This window comes from Erpetoichthys calabaricus, chromosome 2 (genome assembly GCF_900747795.2).
Source record: "Erpetoichthys calabaricus chromosome 2, fErpCal1.3, whole genome shotgun sequence".
Taxonomy (NCBI): Eukaryota; Metazoa; Chordata; class Cladistia; order Polypteriformes; family Polypteridae; genus Erpetoichthys; species Erpetoichthys calabaricus.
The window spans coordinates 347,941,312-347,967,748 of record NC_041395.2 but is presented as its reverse complement, the minus strand read 5'-3'; the positions used below and the strand labels follow the sequence as shown (position 1 = coordinate 347,967,748).

The 26,437-nt window shown below is 42.8% G+C and overlaps 1 protein-coding gene across 4 annotated transcripts in view; it reads left to right on the top strand.

The window, feature by feature from the left end:
• The window catches only part of abcc8 (ATP-binding cassette, sub-family C (CFTR/MRP), member 8), a 380,635-nt gene that overhangs the window by 77,823 nt on the left and 276,375 nt on the right, over nucleotides 1-26,437 (top strand). For all 4 annotated transcript variants that reach the window (XM_051923356.1, XM_051923355.1, XM_028796118.2 and 1 more), the window contains exon 6: nucleotides 11,752-11,994. In XM_051923356.1, the coding sequence (XP_051779316.1) occupies nucleotides 11,752-11,994 (243 nt within the window). The remainder of the gene's footprint in view (nucleotides 1-11,751; nucleotides 11,995-26,437) is intronic.

Below are 26,437 nucleotides of genomic sequence, written 5' to 3'. Positions count from 1 at the left end.
TAGGCCTTCCTCTTTTCCTCTTCCCTGTCAGCTCTATCCTTAGCACCCTCCTCCCAATATACCCAGCATCTCTCCTCTGCACATGTCCAAACCAACGCCATCTCGCCTCTCTGACTTTGCCTCCCACCCATCCAACTTGAGCCGACCCTCTAATGTCCTCATTTCTAATCCTGTACATCCTCGTCACACCCAATGACAATCTTAGCATCTTTAACTCTGCCACCTCCAGCTCTGGTCTTACTACCGTCCTGTAGACCTTCTTTTCCACTCTTTCTGATACCCGTCTGTCACCAATCACTCCTGACACTCTTCTCCACCCTGCCTGCACTCTCTTCTTCACTTCTCTTTCACAATCCCCATTACTCTGTTCTGTTGATCCCAAGTATTTAAACTGCTTCACCTTCGCCAACTCTACTCCCTCATCGACACCATTCCACTGACCTCCCTCTCATTTACACACATGTATTCTGTTTTGTTCCTACTGACCTTCATTCCTCTCCTCTCAAATCTCCACCTCTCCAGGATCTCCTCAAGCTGCTCCCTGCTATGGCCACAGATCACAATGTCATCAGCTAACATCACAGTCCATGGGGACTCCTGTCTAATCTCGTCTGTCAGCCTGTCCATCACCATTGGAGATAAGAAAGGGCTCAGAGCCGATCCCTGATGTAATCCCACCTCCGTCACTCCTACCGCAGACCTCACCACAGTCACACTCCCTTCGTACATATCCTGTACAACTCTTACGTACTTCTCTGCCACTCCCGACTTCCTCATACAATACCACAGCTCCTCTCAGTCACCCTGTCATATGCTTTCTCCAGGTCCACAAAGACGCAATGCAACTCCTTCTTGCCTTCTCTAAACTTCTCCATCAACAGCCTCAGAGCAAACATCACATCCGTGGTGCTCTTTCTTGGCATGAAACCATCCTGCTGCTCACTTATCATCACCTCACTTCTTAACCTTCCACTACTCTTTCCTATAACTTCATGCTGTGGCTCATCAATTTTATTCCCTTGTAGTTACTGCAGTCCTGCACATCCCCCTTATTCTTAAATATCGGCCCACCAGTCCACTTCTTCTCCACTCCTCAGGCATCCTCGGCTTCAAGTGCTGCTGTGTCTTTCCTGTAGTGTGATGACTGACATAACCTTTGCTTTTTCAATTGCTTCTGCACATTGCTTAGGTCAGTGGTTCTCAAACTGTGGGCCGGGCCAGCCCACAGTCGATCTTTGAAGGGAGTGCTACAATAAGGCTGCGTTCACATGCTAAACGTTCTGACATTTCACCTTCCCACTTCAGTGCATTCACATTAGACCATAAGAACACTCGAGACGAGAACAGGCCATTCAGCCCAACAAAGCTTGCCAGTCGTATCCACTTCATTCTTCTAAAATGACATCAAGTCGAGTTTTGAAAGTCCCTAAAGTCTTACTGTCCACCACACTACTTGGTCGCTTATTCCAAGTGTCTGTCGTTCTTTGTGTAAAGAAAACTTCCTAATGTTTGTGTGAAATTTACCCTTCACAAGTGTCCAACTGTGTCCCCGTGTTCTTGATAAATTAATTTTAAAATAACATTCTTGATCCACTGGACTAATTTCCTTCATCATTTTAAACACTTCAGTCAAGTCTCCTCTTAATCTTCTTCTGCTTAACCTGTAAAGGCTCAGCTCTTTGAATCGTTCCTCATCACTCATCCCCTGTAGCCCTGGAATCAGCCCAGTCGCTCTTCTCTGGACCTTTTCTAGCGCTGCTACAGTGGTGTGAAAAACTATTTGCCCCCTTCCTGATTTCTTATTCTTTTGCATGTTTGTCACACAAAATGTTTCTGATCATCAAACACATTTAACCATTAGTCAAATATAACACAAGTAAACACAAAATGCAGTTTGTAAATGGTGGTTTTTATTATTTAGGGAGAAAAAAAAATCCAAACCTACATGGCCCTGTGTGAAAAAGTAATTGCCCCCTTGTTAAAAAATAACCTAACTGTGGTGTATCACACCTGAGTTCAATTTCCGTAGCCACCCCCAGGCCTGATTACTGCCACACCTGTTTCAATCAAGAAATCACTTAAATAGGAGCTGCCTGACACAGAGAAGTAGACCAAAAGCACCTCAAAAGCTAGACATCATGCCAAGATCCAAAGAAATTCAGGAACAAATGAGAACAGAAGTAACTGAGATCTATCAGTCTGGTAAAGGTTATAAAGCCATTTCTAAAGCTTTGGGACTCCAGCGAACCACAGTGAGAGCCATTATCCACAAATGGCAAAAACATGGAACAGTGGTGAACCTTCCCAGGAGTGGCCAGCCGACCAAAATTACCTCAAGAGCGCAGAGACGACTCATCCGAGAGGTCACAAAAGACCCCAGGACAACGTCTAAAGAACTGCAGGCCTCACTTGCCTCAATTAAGGTCAGTGTTCACGACTCCACCATAAGAAAGAGACTGGGCAAAAACGGCCTGCATGGCAGATTTCCAAGATGCAAACCACTGTTAAGCAAAAAGAACATTAGGGCTTGTCTCAATTTTGCTAAGAAACATCTCAATGATTGCCAAGACTTTTGGGAAAATACCTTGTGGACTGATGAGTCAAAAGTTGAACTTTTTGGAAGGCAAATGTCCCGTTACATCTGGCGTAAAAGGAACACAGCATTTCAGAAAAAGAACATCATACCAACAGTAAAATATGGTGGTGGTAGTGTGATGGTCTGGGGTTGTTTTGCTGCTTCAGGACCTGGAAGGCTTGCTGTGATAGATGGAACCATGAATTCTACTGTCTACCAAAAAATCCTGAAGGAGAATGTCCGGCCATCTGTTCGTCAACTCAAGCTGAAGCGATCTTGGGTGCTGCAACAGGACAATGACCCAAAACACACCAGCAAATCCACCTCTGAATGGCTGAAGAAAAACAAAATGAAGACTTTGGAGTGGCCTAGTCAAAGTCCTGACCTGAATCCAATTGAGATGCTATGGCATGACCTTAAAAAGGCGGTTCATGCTAGAAAACCCTCAAATAAAGCTGAATTACAACAATTTTGCAAAGATGAGTGGGCCAAAATTCCTCCAGAGCGCTGTAAAAGACTCATTGCAAGTTATTGCAAACGCTTGATTGCAGTTATTGCTGCTAAGGGTGGCCCAACCAGTTATTAGGTTCAGGGGGCAATTACTTTTTCACACAGGGCCATGTAGGTTTGGATTTTTTTTTCTCCCTAAATAATAAAAACCACCATTTACAAACTGCATTTTGTGTTTACTTGTGTTATATTTGACTAATGGTTAAATGTGTTTGATGATCAGAAACATTTTGTGTGACAAACATGCAAAAGAATAAGAAATCAGGAAGGGGGCAAATAGTTTTTCACACCACTGTATATCCTTTTTGGGTTTTCAGTCGGACTCTTGGGGAAAATGCAACATCCCTGTTGATCTGTTACTTGGTCTTCAACATCCATCCATCCAACTATATCCTAACCGGGGGTCTGCCGGAGCCTATACCAGGGCGTAAGGCAGGAAACAAACGCTAGGCAGGGCACCAGCCCACCGCAGGGCACGCACACCAAGCACACACTAGGGACAATTTAGAATCGCCAATGCACCTAACCTTCATGTCTTTGGACTCTGGGAGGAAACCCATGCAGACACAGGGAGAACATTCAAACTCCACGCAGGGAGGACCCGAGAAGCGAACCCGGGTCTCTTAACTGCAAGGCAGCAGCACTACCACTGCACCACCGTGCTGCCCGAAGATAAACAGCATTTACAAAATAAACATATTAAATACGTACTGTATCACTTAGCTCCAAATGTGTTTCGATCAAACACGTGGCATTTCGGGCTGACCAGGTTATGTTTTATTTTAAACAATGGACTAAGGTGAAAGGTCAGCGTTGTATCACATGACAATTTGTTTTGCCCGAATTGTCTGACTTGTAATGATGAGTTTGTCGACTGTTCACGTGATATTTCAGACTCCACAACTCGGATTTAGCATCTGTCCAAGAACACATAAACGCAGAATTAGCCCATACATCAAAAAGTGTGAATTTTTCATTAACACCTACCAATTTGTGGATGTCTACCATCATGCTCTAAATGCCTGAAACATTGTATGAAGTGCTAGCGGTAAACGTTTAATCACAAATCGGTGTAAATTAAAAAATGTGGACGCGAGTGTCAGTAGGCATTGTGCCCTAGTTATCCGAACTATTCTCTTACATTTCAGTAATTATTTGCCGCACTGATGTTGATCGTTCTGATTATAAAATAGGTCATTACGATAGCAATTGATGAGAAGAATTCATAATGAATTGCAGAATTACAGTATTTGAGGGTTCCTCTAGCGTGCCGCTTTCTTTTGCACGATTTGGCTCAAAAACTAATCAGCACATCGTCATCTCATAACAGGCTTAAGTTGCAAGTTTCCATCCAGCCATTTTAGTTCTAAACCGTCCTCAAGAAACTGCGACACACACGGACAGACACACACCCATCATCAAGATATCAATGTTTTTAGTATCAGGGGACCCTCAAACATCAAGATCCATTAAAACCAGAGATTTGTGGTGAATCTAAAGCTTTCACTCCTCCCCAATAGACGATAGGTGATGGTGGAGGAGGGCGCAAAGCAAAAATACAGAAGAATGACCGAGTGGCAGTAGGCTCCAAGCTGGAAAAGTGAGTGACTGGCTGTGTAGGGATGTGAACTGGGCATACTATGGAGACAGTAGGTGGACAAGATTGGTGAACTCTGTTGCTGAATGGCCCGTTCTCTTCAAAATTTTTCAAATGTTCTCAAACCTACTTAATGAAATTCAGGGTCACAGGGAGTCGCATTCCATTCTGACAGCACTGGGCATTTGGCAGGAACCATACCTGTTCAGGGCCCACGTGTGTACACATCTATACTGGAGTCAACGGAGTTGTCAGTCGACCTAACCTGTGTGTCTTTGGAAGGAAACACAACATCCGGGCCTGGGGAGGACATGCATACGCCACAGAGATCAAGGCCATGCATGAGATTCAAACCCAAGACAGCAATGCTAACTACAGTGCCACTCTGTCATCGACCACCATCATTCTTGGCATACATCACTTCATATTAAAACACTGTGCAGGAGGAAGGTGATAGACGTATGACACTGGCACTGATGAATCAATAAAGGCAGGAGCCCACCAGTGATGTTCTTGTACTGGTGGTCAGTAAATAGTGGAGCCTCCATCAGATTCATGATTAGCGGACTGGCATTGGAGGATGTGCAGATACTGTAAAGAAAATAATTTTTATGGATGAATGAATGTTTAGTTAATATCTTGGGGTTAATTCATCGAGAGACACTGAACTAGTTTATCACTAAACACCACAGGCTCTCACAAATGGCCTTACTCAAAATTCTTCAGTTAATATTCTGGTGTTAGGTAGTCCGTAGACACAACAACTGAATGGCTGATTATGAACCTAAATGATTAGATCATGTCGTCATATTGTTAAAATGAAATCTGTAGTGGAGGGTCCCTTCAGTGAATGCCTTTCAGTAGACACTTCAGCATTCTTACATTGGCTAACTGATAATGGCACAGCCTGCAGACACCAACGTTGTGGAGCGAACAGATAAGTAGGCACCAGAGCTGCCCAGTTTGTTGTATTTTGATAAACTAGTAGATCACCTCAGATCATACACCAGGGATGGTCATATTCAGTAGATATAAAAGCATTCAGGCACTGGACGTGTCGCATGTTGATCAGCATGTGAATGTAAGAATCGCACCGGACTCTGTAAATGTGACAATAATGGCCCTATGAATATTCAGCAGATGCTGCGTGCTCCCAGTAATGGTCTGGTGTTGCTCTGGTGGATCAATATATACCAGACCCTTCAACAATGTCCTAACACTGACTGGAGCCATCAAGTCAGCCTTATGGTTGCGGTGGTGCAGACAATGCAGATCTTCCTTAGGAGGATCTTGGGTTGCACCAAACTGCTCATTGATGTCCTTGTGGTAAACCTTTGGATTAACTACCACAATTGTGGTGCTCAACTTGGAACATTATTCTGTTTTCCATGGTAACTCTGCATTTCAGTATGTTCAAATTTTATGTACCAGCTTGAATAAAGGTGTCCGTTGTCATGATTCCTTCAATGGTTCCCGTTTTTCATGGTTCTAATCTCTCATCTGCATATCTATTTATTTGGAAATTGATCATCGTTTTGTTGTGTTTACTTCTAGTGACAGACATTTTTGTGTCACAGTAGCCATTTCGCGTCTGTAGTGGCCCTGAAGATTTGTCCCAGTGATTATGTGAATCGCATCATCGTCATGAGTGAATCAAGACAGGCGTGACTGAATCATAATTATAAGAGTTTGACGGATTTCCTTGGAAAGACTCATTGATTACTGACCTTTGCCTTACCTTTATCAATTACAGTTTATGGGTTACACGTTCAGTTTGACGATCTCTCCATTAATCTTCTGGTTATGATCCTTCGCTTGTTCAACGACTCTTCTCCTGGTCATCCTATTCATTTTGGTTGCATTCCAGTGTCAGCCTTGTCATCTGCTAATTGAAGAAGAATAAAAAATAAAGTGTTAGCACCTCAGCAGATACGGGAGAAGTCCACTAATCACTTGTCTTCTTGGGTCGGTAGATGCGAGTAATGATATTGTGTTGCAAAATCAGCAGACAAGAGTTTTCCAGATATTATGATCGGACTTCAGTTGTGATGCTCCTTATTGTTGTTTCAGCACTTTAGGTTCTCATTTGAGGTTTTTATGTTGCGGGCCTCAATTTTCTTGCCATTTTTGTTTTGAAGGTGGTGAACTATTCTCACACCTTCCCAAGATGCCATTTTGGATTTCTGTGGGTGCCGCTTGCTCTTCTTCTTCTTCATCTTTTCCCACTTTTTTGTGGGGTTGATATTTTTATGGCTATTCTGCAGTTAGTTTGTTTAATGGGTGCTACTTTATTACGGCTCTACAACAACCCAAAGGGCACAAGGCTGATCTTTACAGCGACACGCCAGTCATGTCATATGTTCTCCAAGATTATAGATACCATGAAATCAAATCACATGTGTTTCTGTAACTCTTCTGTACCCTAATAAGAGTATCTATATATTTTGCCCCTTGTGTTCTTTGTTGAGTCATTTACTTATGTTAATGGTACTTTTGTTAATTATCTGCGGTATTTTCTTTGCCTGTTGTATTATTGTAGTATTTCCCTCTACTTCCCCTTTACCTGTTTTCCCTCAAGGGTACGTGTATTCGTCAAGTTCGTTATCGGGTTGGTCTACTGTTGCACTTTAAGATGAACACACACATACTGTACATAGCTAGACGCAGACACACAGACCCTAACCACAACAGTGCCCCATGAATGACACACACACGCTGACTAACCTTTAGCACTTTAAACCACACAAGTGCTTTAGGAATAACACAGTGTAAAAGAATGAGTCTCAACACACTGAAAAAGGTTTGGGGCAGCCACCCGTATATTGTTCCTGGCTGCAAAAGGTCAACACAAGGATGTTGTTTGTTTGAGTTCCTAGCATGAACTGAACTGATCTGTCAAGATGGAGGTTTTATATGTTGGAAACCGGAAGTGATGTCATTCTGGGCCCCGGAACAGGAAGTGACGTTAAATCAGGCAGGTTTTCCCTATTTGGTCTGCAGAGATAACAGAAATAGGCTTAGAGCACCACGTCACCCCCTGGCCTGGCGGGTAATCACCTCCAATTGGTCCATTCAGCTCGCTCATAGTCACACGTGTGTGACAACAGCCTGTCATTCAGCACTTCAAGAGACTTACTTATTATCGGCACGAACAACATACGCTGTTTTAATGATATCTCAGACCTAAATATTACTTTTGGTCTACAAGAATACATTTAAACATACAAAGACTCATCACTCTTGACTATCGGCCATTTATCAGCCAAGAATACCTTCTTTACGTCCTGTTCCCTACTATTGGGTGGAGCGCTCACTCTCAGCCTTAATAAACCTCGCAGCACAGAGCGTATGGCAAATCTCCGGCTGCACCAGGTGCTCAAGAAATCTAACTTATTATTTCAATCACTCTATAGACATTAAGACAAAGCATAGAAAGTTAAAAGCAGCACTGTATTTATTACAGGAATAATAATAATAATACCACTGGAACAAATAATAATAGAAAATAGGTACTGATAGGAAAATCTGAATATACACAGTGCATCCAGAAAGTATTCCCAGCGCTTCATCACTTTTTCCACATTTTGTTATGTTACAGCCTTATTCCAAAATGGATTAAATTAATTTTTTTTCCTCAGAATTCTACACACAACACCCCATAATGACAACGTGAAAAACGTTTACTTGAGGTTTTTGCAAATTTATTAAAAATAAAAAAATTGAGAAAGCACATGTCCATAAGTATTCACAGCCTTTGCCATGAAGCTCAGAATTGAGCTCAGGTGCCTCCTGTTTCCCCTGATCATCCTTGAGATGTTTCTGCAGCTTCTTTGGAGTCCACCTGTGGTAAATTCAGTTGACTGAACATGATTTGGAAAGGCACACACCTGTCTATAGAAGGTCCCACAGTTGACAGTTCATGTCAGAGCACAAACCAAGCATGAAGTCAAAGGAATTGTCTGTAGACCTCCGAGACAGGATTGTCTCAAGGCACAAATCTGGGGAAGGTTACAGAAAAATTTCTGCTGCTTTGAAGGTCCCAATGAGCACAGTGGCCTCCATCATCTGTAAGTGGAAGAAGTTCAAAACCACCAGGACTCTTCCTATAGCTGGCCGGCCATCTAAACTGAGCAATCGGGGAAGAAGGGCCTTAGTCAGGGAGGTGACCAAGAACCCGATGGTCACTCTGTCAGAGCTCTAGAGGTCCTCTGTGGAGAGAGGAGAACCTTCCAGAAGGACAACCATCTCTGCAGCAATCCACCAATCAGGCCTGTATGGTAGAGTGGCCAGACGGAAGCCACTCCTTAGTAAAAGGCACATGGCGGCCCGCCTGGAGTTTGCCAAAAGGCACCTGAAGGACTCTCGGACCACGAGAAAGAAAATTCTCTGGTCTGATGAGACAAAGATTGAAGTCTTTGGTGTGAATGCCAGGCGTCACGTTTGGAGGAAACCTGGCACCATCCCTACAATGAAGCATGGTGGTGGCAGCATCAGGCTGTGGGGACTGGGAGACTAGTCAGGATAAAGGGAAAGATGACTGCAGCAATGTACAGAGACATCCTGGATGAAAACCTGCTCCAGAGCGCTCTTGACCTCAGACTGGGGCAACAGTTCATCTTTCAGCAGGACAACAACCCTAAGCACACAGCCAAGATATCAAAGGAGTGGCTTCAGGACAACTCTGTGAATGTCCTTGAGTGGCCCAGACTTGAATCCGATTGAACATCTCTGGAGAGATCTTAAAATGGCTGAGCACCGACGCTTCCATCCAACCTGATGGAGCTTGAGAGGTGCTGCAAAGAGGAATGGGCCAAACTGGCCAAGGATAGGTGTGCCAAGCTTGTGGCATCATATTCAACAAGACTTGAGGCTGGAATTGCTGCCAAAGGGGCATCGACAAAGTATTGAGCAAAGGCTGTGAATACTTATGGACATGGGATTTCTCAGTTTTTTTATTTTTAATAAATTTGAAAAACTTCAAGTAAACTTTTTTCACGTCATTATGGGGTGTTGTGTGTAGAATTCTGAGGAAAAAAATGAATTTAATCCATTTTGGAATAAGGCTGTAACATAACAAAATGTGGAAAAAGTGATGAAGCGCTGGGAATACTTTCCGGATGCACTGTGTAGTCTTTAGAAAAAGCTTGCAAAAAAGTTACAGATGACAAGGATGAATGTCCCAGGGTGGCATTTGAATTGACGTTCGTGAAAATGCTGTTAACTGACGATCGGATGAAAACTAGTCACACGTGTCTTTGTTTTCCTCTCTGATGTCGCTCTTCCGTCGTCATTGTTTCTCCTCTTCTTCGCTGCTTTCAAATGAGGCATATTTATTATAAAGTTTCACGCCGTGGTTTCACAACACATGAATGTTCCATGCACCTGATTGGCTGGCTGTCAATATGATGGATGAATTTTGCTCAAACTCTTTAATCTCTCTTTTCCCAGATAATAAAGTTTTTTGATATCGCCTTATGTCTTCCTTTCCCAGGCTGTAAACCAAATTGTTGTCCCAGATGTCCATCCATAAAGTAATCAATAGCCTGAGGTATGGCTCAATCTTCATTTCCCAGGCTGTAATACCAATTTAGCACTATGCTGTGAACAACTGTTATAAAAGTGAGGTGTAAGGGAAGAGGATATGCCTTTTTATTATAATGCCTCCTACATCTGAATTTGTCTTGTTGGGATTAAGCAAAGTATAAAAATAAAATATAGAGAATGATTTGAAGATTTTATACACTGGGTGGTCCATTAATTGGTGGGTCCACCTGCCAATCACTGCCAGAAACTGTCCTCTGCCCTATAAATCTGGAGGGTCTCCCACAGTTCCTAGCGGTTCATTGTGAATGCGCTCAGGAGTTGGTGAGTTCTTCTGGTTTTTTTTGTTATCTACCGGATTTTTTGACTCCATGCTCTGTTTTTGACTTTGTATCTGGGTTTCATTATTGGGATTGTATTTGCTTTGCATTGCCTTATTGTTTCAGGCAACTCCTTTATGCCTTTTGTACTCTTTGGAGCTTCAAGGCATTACAGCACATTTTTTGTGAAAAATGAATGTGCTGTATTTATTTTATAAAGACTCTGTGTTAGATCCTATATCCAGCCTGGTGGGCATTTTCAGAAGTGCTTTTGGGATTACTAGTTCATGACACTATGCCTTCTGATTAACGGGTTGGGTTTGGCGCTAGGTATTCTTGATTTCTAGGTTTTTTAACTTTCTCGTAATGAAGTATAGGGAAGTATTGTAATCGTCCAAAAATTCGATTTCGAGATTTTGATGAATATCAACGTTTTAGACCTCCCTGAGTCCGATTTACTTTCTAGTTGGGAAAGTATTGTAATCGTCCAAAAATTCGATTTTTGAGATTTTGACGAATCTTGACATTTTACCATTTTTGGAATTATGTCTGTGAGTCTGTCTGTGTGTGTATGTAAACGCGATAACTTGAGTTCGCTTTCTCTTAGGTCAATCAAATTTTGCATACAAGTGTTAGGTACAAAATGTAGATTTCTAACAACTTTTGAGCTATTTCTGTTAACTGGATGTGGTACTTTTTATTCATGCAGCTGCAGAGTCCAATTTATTCAACTTTACTTTTATAATAATTGTTCAATTTATTATTAATTTGATTTGTTGTTGATGGTTCTTTAATGTACATAATATAAAAATATAATCATTGTCTTGTGGTTTACTTCTCAAATATCCATCCCCATATCTGAGTATACGAGAAAGCCCAGGGAAGACCACTCCTGATTTTTTACTTCGGCTGGACTTTTTCCTCCCAGTCCCATTTTCATTTGCCTTTGTGGCCTGCCACAACACCATCTGCTGGCATTACAGCAGAAATGCATCTACTACTATCAAATCAGAAGTATATGGATGTCTGACCAGCAGATCCTGGAAACGTCCTGGACTGGCATGTAATAAGAGAGGGTCACTCCATGCCTAACCTGTCACTTTTTGGATTCAGGGGTCTGTGTCTCATATCTGTGTTGTTTTGATAATACTTTCTATATTTGGAGAAAGAGTCTTGCTTGCAATTTATGGCTTTGTGATTTCTTGCAGCGCTACGTTTGCTTCAAGCACCCAACGGAAGTGAAGCCTCCAGAAGACCTGCAGGACCTGGGAGTGAGGTTTCTTCAGCCATTTGTGAACCTTTTGTCAAAGGGTACCTATTGGTGGATGAACACATTCATCACCTCTGCTCATAAGAGACCCATTGACCTGAAAGTCATCGGCAAGCTGCCAATAGCAATGAGGGCGCTCACTAACTACGTGCACTTAAGGAAGGCATTTGAAGCACAAAAGGTAATGGCACAATTTGTTTGGGGGGACAGCGATTTTTCATTTTAAATTTTGTCTTGTGGCCGCCAGCTAGAAGAGTCTAGACTGAACTTGAGCTTCACTACACGATTAATAGGAATTATCTGCATGTCATTAAACAGCCACTGTACTTCTTGTAGACATTTCTATTCAAGGTTCAGTTGAGCCTGTAGATCCCCTCCCTGTTCATCAGACATATGGCTCTGTTAATTGGTGAAGAGAAATGAATGTCGAGACGAGGCACTCTCCTCCCTGGGGTCATGAGCCTAATTGTCGTTTTCCGCTTCACTGATAAAGACAGCGGGCAAAGAACAGCTTGGATGACTATGTCCTTAGATCGGTCCGTTTACAGGACATCGATGCCCTAACCAAGTCTCCTTGGGGCACTTTGCTGGAAACTGGGATCAAGTAGTGCTAGGATTATCTCTGGAATTACACTTCACAACTTCTGCTTTCTTCCATTTCAGGATGGATGAGGAAACCTAGATGTCCTCGTTATAATACAGAAGACAATATCTGAGGAGATATCCCGGAATATTATGCACTTAGAGTTCATGTAAATTAACACTGCCTTTACTGTATTGAATGTAGGTTATAGGGTCCTGCATTGTCTTGTGTCCAGGGTCCACCCTTCAGATCCATTATTAGTGAGAAGAACTGCCAGACTTTAAAGCTTTGGTCTTCCTTAACCTAAAAAATCTCAGAACCAAATTACTAAATAACTAGCTGTGCAAGCCTGTCTTGTAAAAAGCCCAGGCTTCTAGAAACCATGGATTCTGGCACTTCAATCAATCTTATCGCCTCCGTTGTGCATCAGCAGCTAAGCGAGTTTCTCTTTCCTTGGCGGTTTCATTTTGCCGATGTGCTCACCTCTGTTGTGTATTAGCGGCTAAGTGAGTTTCTCTTTTCTTGGCGGTTTCGTTTTGCCGATGTGCTCGCCTCGGTGGTGCATCAGTGGCTAAGCGAGGTTCTCTTTCCATGGCGGTTTCACTTTGGCGACAGAGTCGCTTTCTTTCAGCTTCATGCTGTAGCCTCACACTTCCAGTCCGGACAGACAGACACACACACACACACACACTTCCACGTGTAGACGTTTCTATATAAGAAGATCTTGCACCTACTATGTGGCCACTTTAAAAAGCACACCTATCTATAATTTAGTTAAAAATTTTTAGAACAGAGAGCTTTGCTGTCATGACAAATTGTAGACCTTTAAAAGTTTCTAACAGACGTATTCCACTTGTATTTAGAGTGGCTACATTTATAAATTATTTGGGTTGAATATTTGCTATGGGCAGATTTTGCATAGATGTTGCAAATTTTCTTTTAAGCAAAGAACCATAGACACTGCCTTGCACCCTGTGATTGGCTCCAGCAGACCCCTGTGACCCTTTGTTAGGATATAGCGGGTTGGAAAATGACTTGACGTGACCAAATATAAATTATCAAGTAATGTGATGGAGGGTAGGACTCTAGGGACCTACAGATTGTGACTTGATGTTACTTTGGACCAGTGGTCTCAAACTCCAGTCCTGGAGGGGCGCAGTGGCTGCAGGTTTTCACTCTAACCCTATTCTTATTTGGTGACCAGTTTTTGCTGCTAATTAACTCCTTTTCCTTTTATTTTAATTGACTTGTTTTTTTTAAGATTTGTTCCCCTGTTCTTTCCTCTGATTTGCTTCATTTCTTTCCTTCAATGGCACCCACACAAAAATGAAATGTGATGTGAGTGAGCCAGCAGAAGACCAGCTAAGTCAGGGCCTCAAACTCCAACCAGTTGCTTCATCAGGCTCCAAGTCTTATTGTTAATTAAACCCGTTCTTTAATTCCATGGCTTGTTGCTGCTCTCATTGTGCATTAGCAGAAATGTCCAAAATGGTTGATTTTCTCTTTTCTAAGAGCACTGGGGACCTGAGCAGATCAACTTTCCTGAGACCTTCATCTTTCTTGATTTTCAGATTTTTTTTTTGTTCTTTATTTCACCTTATATAATTTCTTGTATTAGGAATGTGTTAGTTTTCGCATACCCCTTGGGGTCAGCCATTGTACAGCGCCCCTGGAGCAATTACAGGTTAAGGGTCTTGCTCAAGGGCCCAGCAGAGTAGGATCTCTTTTGGCAGTGACGGGGATTTGAACCGGCAACCTTCAGGATACCAGCACAGATCCTTAGCCTCAGAGCCACCACTCCGCCCTAAATTGTATGATATTGTATGATGATCACAGTTTTGTTGGTGATGTTTTGGCTCATTTTGTTTCTTGTTATTGTTTGGCTGCTAAATAATTAAGGAAAAAGAAACAATTAAGGGGTCAGAGTCAAGCAAGTCAATTAAAATGAATTCAAAAGAAGTTAATTAGCAGCAAAAACAGGTCACCAATTAAGAAAAGGGTGTGACGGATGGTCGGCTGGGACATCCCTGCAGCATATGTTCCAGGGGAGCAAGCATGGGAAACACAATATCTCCCCCTGGACGCTAGATGGCAGCCTCCCTGGGTTGCAGCGGTGCCTCGGACTCTCCCAGGGCTTCATGGGGGTTGGAGTGTTGTGCTGCCCTGTTGGGTTCCGCAGGCGCCGCCAGGGGGTCCTGTAGCAGGAGCTGCTGGACCCTTCTGGGCACTGGTTTCGCCACACCCGGAAGTGCAGCAATAAAATTCCAGGTGCCCAATAAAAGGAGCCAGCAGCCACCACTCAGCGGGCAGAGTCGGGTGGAGGAGGACAAGTTTGCCTGGGAGGAGTGGTGGTGCAGAGGAAGAGTGCATTAGTTTTGTGTGTTGGTTTTTTGGGACTGTGTTGTGGCTGGGGGACACGGGGAAGTCGTGCCATCCAGCTGAAGAAAAATAAAAGTTTATTTATTTTTTACGTGTGCCTCCGTGTCCAATCTGTGTCAGGTCGGGCTCATATATAGCGCCTTTTTACAAGGGTTGGAATGAAAACCTGCAGCCACTCCGGCCCTCCAAGACCGGAGTTTGAGACCACTGCTTTAGACACTCTAGATCAGGGATGTCCAACTCCAGTCCTGGAGGGCCGCAGTGGCTGCAGGTTTTCATTCTAACCCTTTTCTTAATTAGTGACCTGTTCTTGCTGCTAATTAACTGCTTTTGAATTCATTTTATTTGACTTCCTCTTGAAGACTCCGACCCCTCAATTGTTTCTTTTTCCTTATTTAGCAACCAAACAATAATGAGATACAAAAATGAGCCAAAACAGGACCAGCAAACTATGACCATCATACAATATCTGAAAATAAAGAAAGTTGAAGGTCTCAGGAATGGTGATCTGCTATTAGAAAAGAGAAAATCCACAATTTCGGAAATGTCTGCTATTGCACAATGAGAGCAGCAAGAAGCCATGGAATTAAAGAACAGGTTTAAATAATAAGAAGACTCGGCGCCTCATTAAGCAACTGGTTGGAGTGAAATTGGTTGGAGTTTGAGGCCCTGACTTAGTTGGTCTTCTGTTGGCTCACTCACTTCACATTTCACTTCTGTTTGGGTGCCATTTAAGGAAAGAAATGAAGCAATTCAGAGGAACGATGAAGAAATTCAATGAAATATTTCTTAAAAACCAAGTCAGTTAAAATTAATTCAAAAGAAGTTAATTAGCATCAAAAACTTAGCAGATCACTAATTAAGAAAAGGGTTAGAATGAAAACCTGCAGCCACTGTGGCCCTCCAGGACTGGAGTGATGAACGGGATGGATGAGCTTGTTGGGCTGAATGGCCTGATCTCGTCACGACGTTCTAATAGGGTGTCGATTACATCGTGCCTGAAGAAGGGGCCTGAGCTGCCTTGCATATTGTAATCTTTTTAGTTAGCCAATAAGAGGTGTCATTTTGCCTGACTTCTCAATGTAGGAAGTAGAAATGTTCAATCTGAATATATTATGGAAGGCTTGAAAGTTGAAAGTGCAACTTATGAGAAGGACATGAGAGTCATAGTGGACTGGTCACTGTCTACACAGGGTACAGATAAAATTCTGGAAAAGCGGGGTTTTGCATAACTCGAACATGTATGTAAAATGGAAGAACCAGGGGTCTGTCCCACTTTGGGTTTCTTAAACAAAATGTTTAACGTTGATCAGGGGCCATTCTGTACATGATGGGCTAGAAGATCAGGGTTTTGCTGCAATTGTTCGAGTATACAGATGTGCTTGAAAGTTTGTGAACCCTTTAGAATTTTCTATATTTCTGCATAAATATGACCTAAAACATCATCAGATTTTCACTGAAATCCTAAAAGTAGATAAAGAGAAACCAGTTAAACAAATGAGACAAAAATATTATAGTTGGTCATTTATTTATTAAGGAAAATGATCAAATATTACATATTTGTGAGAGGCAAAAGTATGTGAACCTTTGCTTTCAGTATCTGGTGTGACCCCCCTAAATGTTTGATCAGTCCTGCACACCGGCCCATTCCTCCGTACAGAACAGCTTCAACTCTGGGATGTTGGTGGGTTTCCTCACATTAACTGCTCGCTTCAGGTCCTTCCACAACATTTCAATTGGATTAAGGTCAGGACTTTGACTTGGCCATTCCAGAACATGAACTTTATTCTTCTTTAACCATTCTTTGGTAGAACGACTTGTGTGCTTAGGGTCGTTGTCTTGCTGCATGACCCACCTTCTCTTGAGATTCAGTTCATGGACAGATGTCCTGACATTTTCCTTTAGAATTCTCTGATATAATTCAGAATTCATTGTTCCATCAATGAAGGCAAGCCATCCTGGCCCAGATGCAGCAAAACAGGCCCAAACCCTGATACTACCACCACCATGTTTCACAGATGGGATGATAAGGTTCTTATGCTGGAATGCAGTGTTTTCCTTTCTCCAAACATAATGCTTTTCATTTAAACCAAAAAGTTCTGTTTTGGTCTCATCTGTCCACAAAACATTCTTCCAATAGCCTTCTGGTGTGTCCACGTGATCTTTAGCAAACTGCAGACGAGCAGCAATGTTTTTTTGGAGAGCGGTGGCTTTCTCCTTGCAACCCTGCCATGCACACCATTGCTGTTCAGTGTTCTCCTGATGGTGGACTCATGAACATGAACATTAGCCAATGTGAGAGAGGCCTTCAGTTGCTTAGAAGTTACCCTGGGGTCCTTTGTGACCTCGCCGACTATTACACGCCTCGCTCTTGGAGTGATCTTTGTTGGTCGACCACACCTGGGGAGGGTAACAATGATCTTGAATTTCCTCTATTTGTACACAATCTGTCTGACTGTGGATTGGTGGAGTCCAAACTCTTTAGAGATGGTTTTGTAACCTTTTCCAGCCTGATGAGCATCAACAACTCTTTATCTGAGGTCCTCAGAAATCTCCTTTGTTTGTGCCATGATACACTTCCACAAACACGTGTTGTGAAGAGCAGACTTTGATAGATCAAAACTCAGGGTGCCCACTCACACCTGATTGTCATCCCATTGATTGAAAACACCGGACTTGAATTTCACCTTCAAACTAACTGCTAATCCTAGAGGTTCACATACTTTTGCCACCCACAAATATGGAATATTCGATCATTTTCCTTAATAAATAAATGACCAACTATAATATTTTTGTCTTTTGGTTTCTCTTTATCTACTTTTAGGACTTGAGTGAAAATCTGATGATGTTTTAGGTCATATTTATGCAGAAATCTAGAAAATTCTAAAGGGTTCACAAACTTTCAAACACAACTGTATCTGGGATTAAAAGATCAGAAGCTTGGCCCCAGAGATCAAGGGCTTAGGCCACTGAAGCCCCCACTTCCCGATGTCACCGTCCATATCTGAACCCATTCTGTGTTTATATCAGTTAGGGCAGCTGAACCTTTCCCATGAAATTAATTACTTCAAACACCATTTAGCTGAAAAGTTGATAACGTCAGTTCTTTACAATAATAATCTGCAGATAACATTGTTCAATCAGTTCAGTCTTACACAGTGGGTATAGAACAGAATCCCCCCCCTTTGAAATGTTCCCATTTTATTTTCTTTACAGCCTTAAATGTAAACTCACACACTGATATTTCTTCCCAGCTTTACTTACTCAATGCCACCTCTAATATCCAAGTGAAAGATATCACAGCTACAGTTCAGAAGAATTATAAAAACTCAAAAACAAGACCTACTGAGATTAATAAAGGACCCCCCCCCCCCCAATGTCAATGTCATTTTGTTGACCCCCCCTTTTACTTTAATGACAGCCTTGAGTCTGTTGATTCTTCTCTATCAGCTTTGCACTCCTAGATTGAGCCCCCTCAATATTTGCCCCCCACTCTTCTTTACAGTTTAACTGTTCAAGTTTGCTCACATCAGATGGTGAGTGTTGGTGGTCTGCTATCTTCAGATCTTTCCACAGATTTTCACTGTGGTTTAGGTCTCTGGGCTCTGATTGGCCACATGAGGACATTCACTTTTTTCTCCTTCAGCCACCGTGTGGTCAGTTTTGCTGTGTACTTCGTGTTGTTGTCGTGTTGAGAGGTGAACATTCTGCCCATCTTCAACTTTCTGGCAGAGGATAGCAGGTTTTCCCTCAAGAATTTGATGGTATTTTTCCCCATCCATTTTTCCTTTTACCCTAACGACCCCCACAACAGAATGCTGCCCCCTCCATGCTTTACTGTCGGTATGGTGTGTTGTGGATGGTGAGCTGCATTGGTGTACCGTTTGGTGTTGAGTTCAAATTGTTTGATTTTGGTCTCATCTGACCAGAAGACTTTTTTTCTACTTGACATCAGAATCTTCAAGGTGCATTCTGGCAAAGCTCAAACGAGCGTTAATGTGGCCTTTCTTGAGAAGTGCGACCCTCCCAAACAAGCCAAGATGATGGAGCACTTATGAAATTGTTGCACACCATTAATGACCACTCTGTGCCATCAAACCCTGTAACTCCTTCAAAGTGGCCATTGGCCTCTTGGTAGCATCTCTTACCAGTATCCTCCCTGCTCTTCCATCCAGTTTGGAGGGTCCTAGTAGTACCAAACACTTCTTTATGATGGACTTTACTGGGCTCCCTGGGATTGATAAAGCCTTTGAGATGTTTTTTGGTCTCCATCTCCTGCCTTATGTCCGTCCACAACTCTGTCCCTGAGATCTTTTGAAAGTGACTGGCCACCCATAGTCAGTTGTTTGATGTCAGTGGCACTGCCAAGGAAGGGAATGAACGCTCCAGGAACAGCTTCACTAATTACACTCATTACAACTGAGCACAGGTGGAAAGAAGCCAGTAACCGCAATGGAAATGATGGGCACTCTGAAATCGTCTCAAAAAGTGTATCGCTAATGATGGCCACCACTTTGAAGACCTCATTTTTAAAACACGGTGAAAAAAATCTATTTGGTATACCCTTTCTTATGTCGTAATGAAATTTTATTTTATCTTGTAGCGTTTTTGTAGAATAAACGTTTGAGATGTGCTACTTCTTTTTGGCCCACCCTCTACAAATATTAGAAGATTTTTCCTCACACAGAGAACCACAGACACATGGAATAAGTGACAAAGTAATATGGAAAGACGTAGGACTTTAAGGACCTTCAAAGCTCCACTTGATGTGATTTGGGAAGAATTAAGTGGGTAGGACTGGCGAGTTTTGTTGGACTGAATGGCCTGTTCTCGTGGTAACTGCTGTAAAATGATGAATTATAAATGATATAAAATCTTAAACAAGTATTCAAACCCTTCAATTTTGTCACATTTTGCTCTGTTGCAGCCTTGTGCTAAAATCATTTGAATTCAAGCAACACTCAAAGGCACAGAATGCTAAACCAGAAACGCGATTCTAGCTATGTTTCAATTAAAATTAAATTTAAAAGTGAAAAAATGAAATATCACCTTGACACATATATTCAGATTCTTTGACTCATATGCATCCCATTCTCTTGATCATCACTGAGATGTTTCTACACTTTTTTGTTGAAGTCCACCTGTTGTCCATTCAGTTGACTGATCTGATTAGTTAAGACACATAGCTGTCTATGTAAGGATCAACAGTTGAGTGAAAAACAAGCCACGAGGTCGAAGGAATTACCAGCGGGGGCTTAGAGATGGGATTATGGGGAAGACTTCAAAAAATGTTTGCAGCATTGAAGGTTCCCAAGAGCACAGTGACCTCCATAATTCTTAAATGGTAGAAGTTTGGAAGAACCACCACATAGCCAAACTGAGTAGTTAAGGGAGAAAGTCTCTGGTAAGAAAGATGACCAGAAACTCCATTTCACTCAGCCTGAGCTCCGGAGAACCTGAGAAGAGAAGGGAAAAACTTCCAGAAGGTCAACCATCACTGCCATACTCCACTAATCTGGGCTTTATGGCAGAGTGGGCCGAGCAACACATGAAAGTTGTAGGAGGCACACAAGATGGACGAGCAGCCCGACCAGGAGTCCAGAAGATCCCTTACTGCCCAGGTCCTTAATAAAAGGGAACCTACTCCCTTATCCATGCAAGTCAGAGCTGGGAGGACGTGGAGCAACACTCAACCAGAGAAGGGCAGCGCCTGGAAAAAGAGAACCGGTGATTTGTGCTTGTACCACTTTTGGAAGTAATTTTGGTTAATAAACGTTCCATTATTTGAACCCGGGACTCTTTGTGTGTTCATGTTCAGGGGTTTGGGGCTCGTTGACGGCCCAGTTTCTATCACTGACCCCACTTGGTGTTTGCAAAAAGGCATCTCACAGGCTGCAAGAAATGATATTCTCCAGTCTGATCTAACCAAAATTGAACGTCGTCTTTTGAGGAAACCAGGTACTGCTCATCACCTGAACGATATCATCCCAACAGTAAAGCATGCTGGGAGCAGCATCAGGGTCAAGAGAAAGCTAAACGGAACAAAGTGCAGAGATAGATATGATCCTGCCGACTATTCTAAAATGAATAACTTTACACAGATAGATAGATAGAATTCTTTATTGTCATTATGCATACACATAATGTTTTGTTGGTAGGACTCGACTTCAAGGCAGAATCCTTAAAATACACAATACACTATAAATAATAAAATAAACTATAATAAGTATAAAAGACAGCAGTGATAAGACCTCATCAAGTCCAGACTTTTCCTGAGCTAGTACACCTGCAGAGACCATTGATGTGTGTGCGTTGGTCTGCAGCGGAGGACTACGAGTGTGTGTGTTTGATTACGAGTGAAAGTGCGTGTGTGTGTCTACAGGGGGGCAGGTTAGGGGTAGACGTGTGTGTGTGTGGGTATCAGCAGGGGCAGATGGACTTCACAGCTCTGGGGTAAAAGCTGTCTTTCAGTCTGCAAGGACATGTTTTTTATGTTTCTGTACCACTTTCCCGAAGGCAGTGGTACAAACGGTCCATTTCCCAGATGGGTGAGATCCGCAGCTATACCTTTGGTCCTCTTCTGCACCCTTCCAGCATATACAGAGTCCAGGTCTAGGAGAGGACTTCCCATGATCCCCTGTGTTGTTCTCACCACCTGTGCCAAGTTCTTTCTGTCCTGTGCTGTGCAGCTGTCATACTGTGGCAGAGAATGCTTTTCTGTAGAAGTTTGTGAGCAGCCGAGAGGAGAATCCAGCACGTCTCATCTTCCTGAGGAAGAAGAGTCTTTGTTGGGCCTTCTTTACCAGGTGAGATGTGTTCAAAGACCAGGTCAGATCCGATGTGATGTGGATACCAACAACTTGATATTGTCCACACACATTACAGCCTCCTCACGTATGAATATAGGAGCATGTTTTGTTCTTCTGGATCTCCTATAGTCCACAATCTCCTCTTTGGTCTTGCTGGTGTTCAAGATGAGGTTGTTGGCTGAGCACCATAGTGCTTGGTGTTGTATCTCTTCTCTGTAGTGAGTCACATCATTGTCTGATATGAGACCCACCACGGTCATATCATCCGCAAACTTCACAACCATATTTGTGGCATGGATGGCAGAGTAATCATGTGTGAATAATGTGAAGAGTGCTGGGCTGAGCACTGTGGCATGCCTGTGTTCAGAATCAGTGTGGCTGATGTACGATCTCCAATTTTAACCACCTGAGGCCTGTTGGTGAGAAAGTCCCTGATCCAGAGACACAACCATGTGGACAGACCCAGATTATGAAACTTTTGTAACCATCTTGTCCGGGATTACGGTGTTATCCTTAATCCTTAATGAAAATCTCCTCTGGACCTCAGATAGGGCCAATGGTTCCAACGTCCCAACAGGACGATGACCCTAAGCACAAATCAAAGACAATGCAACTCTGTGAATATCCTGGAGTGGCCCAACCTTGAGCCCAACTGAACATCTCTGGAGAGACCTGAAAACAGCTGTCCAACAGTGGCCTCCATCCAACCCGACAGAGGTTGAAATCTCCAAAACCAGAAAATGAATTGAATAGGAAACGAGACCTGCTGGTTTGACTGACCGGTTCTTATCAGCAACCTACCACATGTTGTTATTTCCTAAAAGAAGTTTATGAAGACAAAGTTTCAGAAAGTTTGAAGCTGCTTCAGCAGTCACCCTTAGTCAAGGTTTTTTGTGTATTTGCTAGTGAATTTAAGTTAATAAACTCGTCAGGGTGAACTACACCTCACTTTTGTCTTACCTCTCTTTAGTTGGCCATACTCACTTAACATTAAGACACAAGAAACTCACTTCAGTCAGGGACGTAACGGGGTAGTGGGGCAGCTTCTGGGTGATAAATTCTGTCATTCGCCCATTCAAAAAAAGTAACACACCATAACATTATCAGACCTGCTTAGTCCAAATTAGGGTCATGGAGGAATGGATTCTATCCTGACAAAATGGGGAACCAATCAGGAACCAACTGTGGATGATCAATCACAGGACTCACTCACAATCTCACACATCCACAGACAATTGACAATTAACCTGACATGCACATCGCACAGTGGAACACTCAAGCCGACACTGGGGGGGACATTCAAACTCCACATAGACAAGGACTGGGCATGGAATTCTAATGCCACTGGCTGGATCCATTAGGCAGCAGGGGTAAGCATTTCACTGCCATGCCTTTCCCTAAAGCAGATGATTTAATCAACAGTTCATTTTATGCATTAAGTACTTTCACAGGCATGAAGAGTTGTACAAATACAAAAACACAGTGCAACTGCTTACATTTGTTTTACTGAAGCTGAAGCTCCGACAGGTTAAGTTATTTGTTTGGGGTCACACAATGTCTCAGCGTTAGGGAAAGATCCAGTTTCCAGCAGCGTTGTGAATTAAAATGCACAGTTTCAACCACAACACTCATTTATGACTTTGAATGATGTTAAACAGAAGATGATGTTCACTGCACCAGGCTGATCATATGCAGGAAGCGTGTTTGCTGTCACTGTGATGCCCACAGCAGGATTACCATATTCAGGTAGCAAAATGACTAAGTTAGCCTGCAGACTCCATCAGTGAAGGCATAAACAATACACAGAATGACAAGCTGTGTCAAAAATAGATTAGTAAAGTACTCGACAAGACTTGACGTGTAGTCATCAGTCAATCTGTACTTGACGCTGTGCCATTCGCAATCTCATTGAGAGAATGTAACAAGATTCATTTTTGATAACAACACACCATAACCGATTCCAAAATTTATGCTAACCATAAACAGTGAAACGCAAGCTCTCGTCGTCGTCTTCTTCTTTCGGCTGCTCCCGTTAGAGGTCACCACAGCGGATCATCTTCTTCCATCTCTTCCTGTCCTCGTCATCTTGTTCTGTTACACCCATCATCTGCATGTCCTCTCTCACCACATCCATAAACCTTCTCTTAGGTCTTCCTCTTTTACTCTTCCCTGGCAGCTCTATCCTTAGCATCCTTCTCCCAATATACCCAGCATCTCTCCTCTGCACATGTCCAAACCAACACAATCTCGCCTCTCTGACCCTCTAATGTCCTCATTTCTAATCCTGTCCATCCTCGTCACACCCAATGCAAATCTTAACATCTTTAACTCTGCCACCTCCAGCTCTGTCTCCTGTGCCACCGTCTCCAGCCCATATAACATAGCTGATCTCACTACCGTCCTGTAGACCTTCACTGTTACTCTTGCTGATACCCGTCTGTCACCAATCACTCCTGACACTCTTCTCCACCCACTCCACCCTGCCTGCACTCTCTTCTTCATTTCTCTTCCACAATCCCCATTACTCTGTACTGTTGATCCCAAGTATTTAAACTCCTCCACCTTCACCAACTCTACTCCCCTTATCCTCACCATTCCACTGACCTCCCTCTCATTCACACACATGTATTCTGTCTTGTTCCAACTGACCTTCATTCCTCTCCTCTGAAATCTCCACCTCTCCAGGGTCTCCTCAAGCTGCTCCCTACTATGGCTACATAATATCACAATGTCATCAGCTAACATCACAGTCTACAGAGACTCCTGTCTAATCTCGTCTGTCAGCCTGTCCATCACCAATGCAAATAAGAAAGTGCTCAGAGCCAATCCCTGATGTAATCCCACCTCATACATATCCTGTACCACTCTTACGTACTTCTCTGCCACTCCCGTCTTCCTCATACAATACCACAGTTCCTCTAAGTCACCCTGTCATTTGCTTTCTCCAGGTCCACAAAGACGCATATAACATAGCTGGACTCACTACCATCCTGTAGACCTTCACTGTTACTCTTGCTGATACCCGTCTGTCACAAATCACTCCTGACACTCTTCTCCACCCATTCCACCCTGCCTGCACTCTCTTTTTCTCTTCTCTTCCACAATCCCCATTACTCTGTACTGTTGATCCCAAGTGTTTAAACTCATCCATCTTCACCAACTCTACTCCCCTCATCCTCACCATTCCAATGACCTCCCTCTCATTCACACACATGTATTCTGTCTTGGTGGTCCTACTGACCTTCATTCCTCTCCTCTCATATCTCCACCTCTCCAGGGTCTTCTCATCCTGCAGATCACAATGTCATCAGCAAACATCACAGTCCATGGGGACTCCTATCTAATCTCGTCTGTCAGCCTGTCCATCACCATTGAAATAAGAAAGGACTCAGAGCCGATCCCTGATGTAATCCCACCTCCGTCACTCCTACCGCAGACCTCACCACTGTCACACTTCCCTCGTACATATCCTGTTCAACTCTTACGTACTTCTCTGTCACTCCTGACTTCCTCACACAATACCACAGCTCCTCTCAGTCACCCTGTCATATGCTTTCTCAGGTCCTCAAAGACGCAATGCAACTCCTTCTGTTCTTCTCTAAACTTCTCCATCAACATCCTCAGAGCAAACATCACATCTGTGGTGCTCTTTCTTGGCATGAAACCATCCTGCTGCTCACTAATCATCACCTCACTTTGAGTATAAAACAACATCCTGTGAGTCGAGTGACGGAGACCCACACTTGTGGTCGTTGGGTTTCCAGTGTTCCTCCCCTGGCTGGGGTTCAAATTCTTGTTTTATGTCTTTTTGTTTTTTGTTCATTGTTGAGTCTTTCTACTTCTGTTTATTATTTGCTCAATTTCCTTATGCTTGGGTTATGTTCATTGTGTTTTGTGGGTAGTTCCCCAAAAGGCGGGGCCACCTGCCTATCACCATAAGGGACAACCTTGGGTCCTAGAAAGGTGGGGCATTCCACAGTCCTGTGCGGTTCATTCAGATACACTTGAGACTGGTGAGTTTCTTGTACTTTGTTACTTATTGAATTTTAGACCTCTGTATTTCAACTATCTTTGGGTTTCATATTGGGACTTTCTTCGCCTTGGATTGCCTTTATTGGCAACTCCACAGAACTTGACTGTTTAATAGAGCCTTTTTGAAAATAAATATTTTATTTTATAAATATCTTCTTATATAATACATTACCATGGCTGTCCATTTGTCTGTGCAGGATTTCAAGTCACCTGTCGCTCGCAAACCTTTTGACCTATTGCCCTGAAATTTGGTACACATACACTACATGACCTGTACTGTCCTCTTTCGAGGTGATGATTTTTATTACTCTTTTTATATTAATTTGATTTGATTGTAGAATCAACTCTCAGCAGTGGCCAGCAGGGCGGCTGTGTGCCGTTCTCATCCCTACCACCTTCGCCATCACTTCCTCAACCTCTTCATATCTTAAATCATTTTTGAGGCAGATAGAACACTTAAGTGAAAGATTAAGGAAAATGTACTAAATAATTGCAAGAAAACACTGACTTCATCATGCTTAATGCGAAACGATGCCAATGAAAGAAGAGAAGAAGTGGGTCACTAGAGTGGAGAAAAGAGCTGCTCAGGAAGGAGCAAGCGCATCAACCTTTGAGCCAACGAATTCTAAACGTACAGAGAAAGAGTAAGAAAACTAGAAGTCAAGTGTATTTACTGCACGTTATCGTGCAATACGCTGTGTAAAAGATAGCCCACCCACAGACAGACACGATGCCACAATGTCCACAACACACGCGTTTATTTATCCAGTATTTACAATATAGGGTGGTCCAGATCTAATTATGCAACTTTTAATGCAATA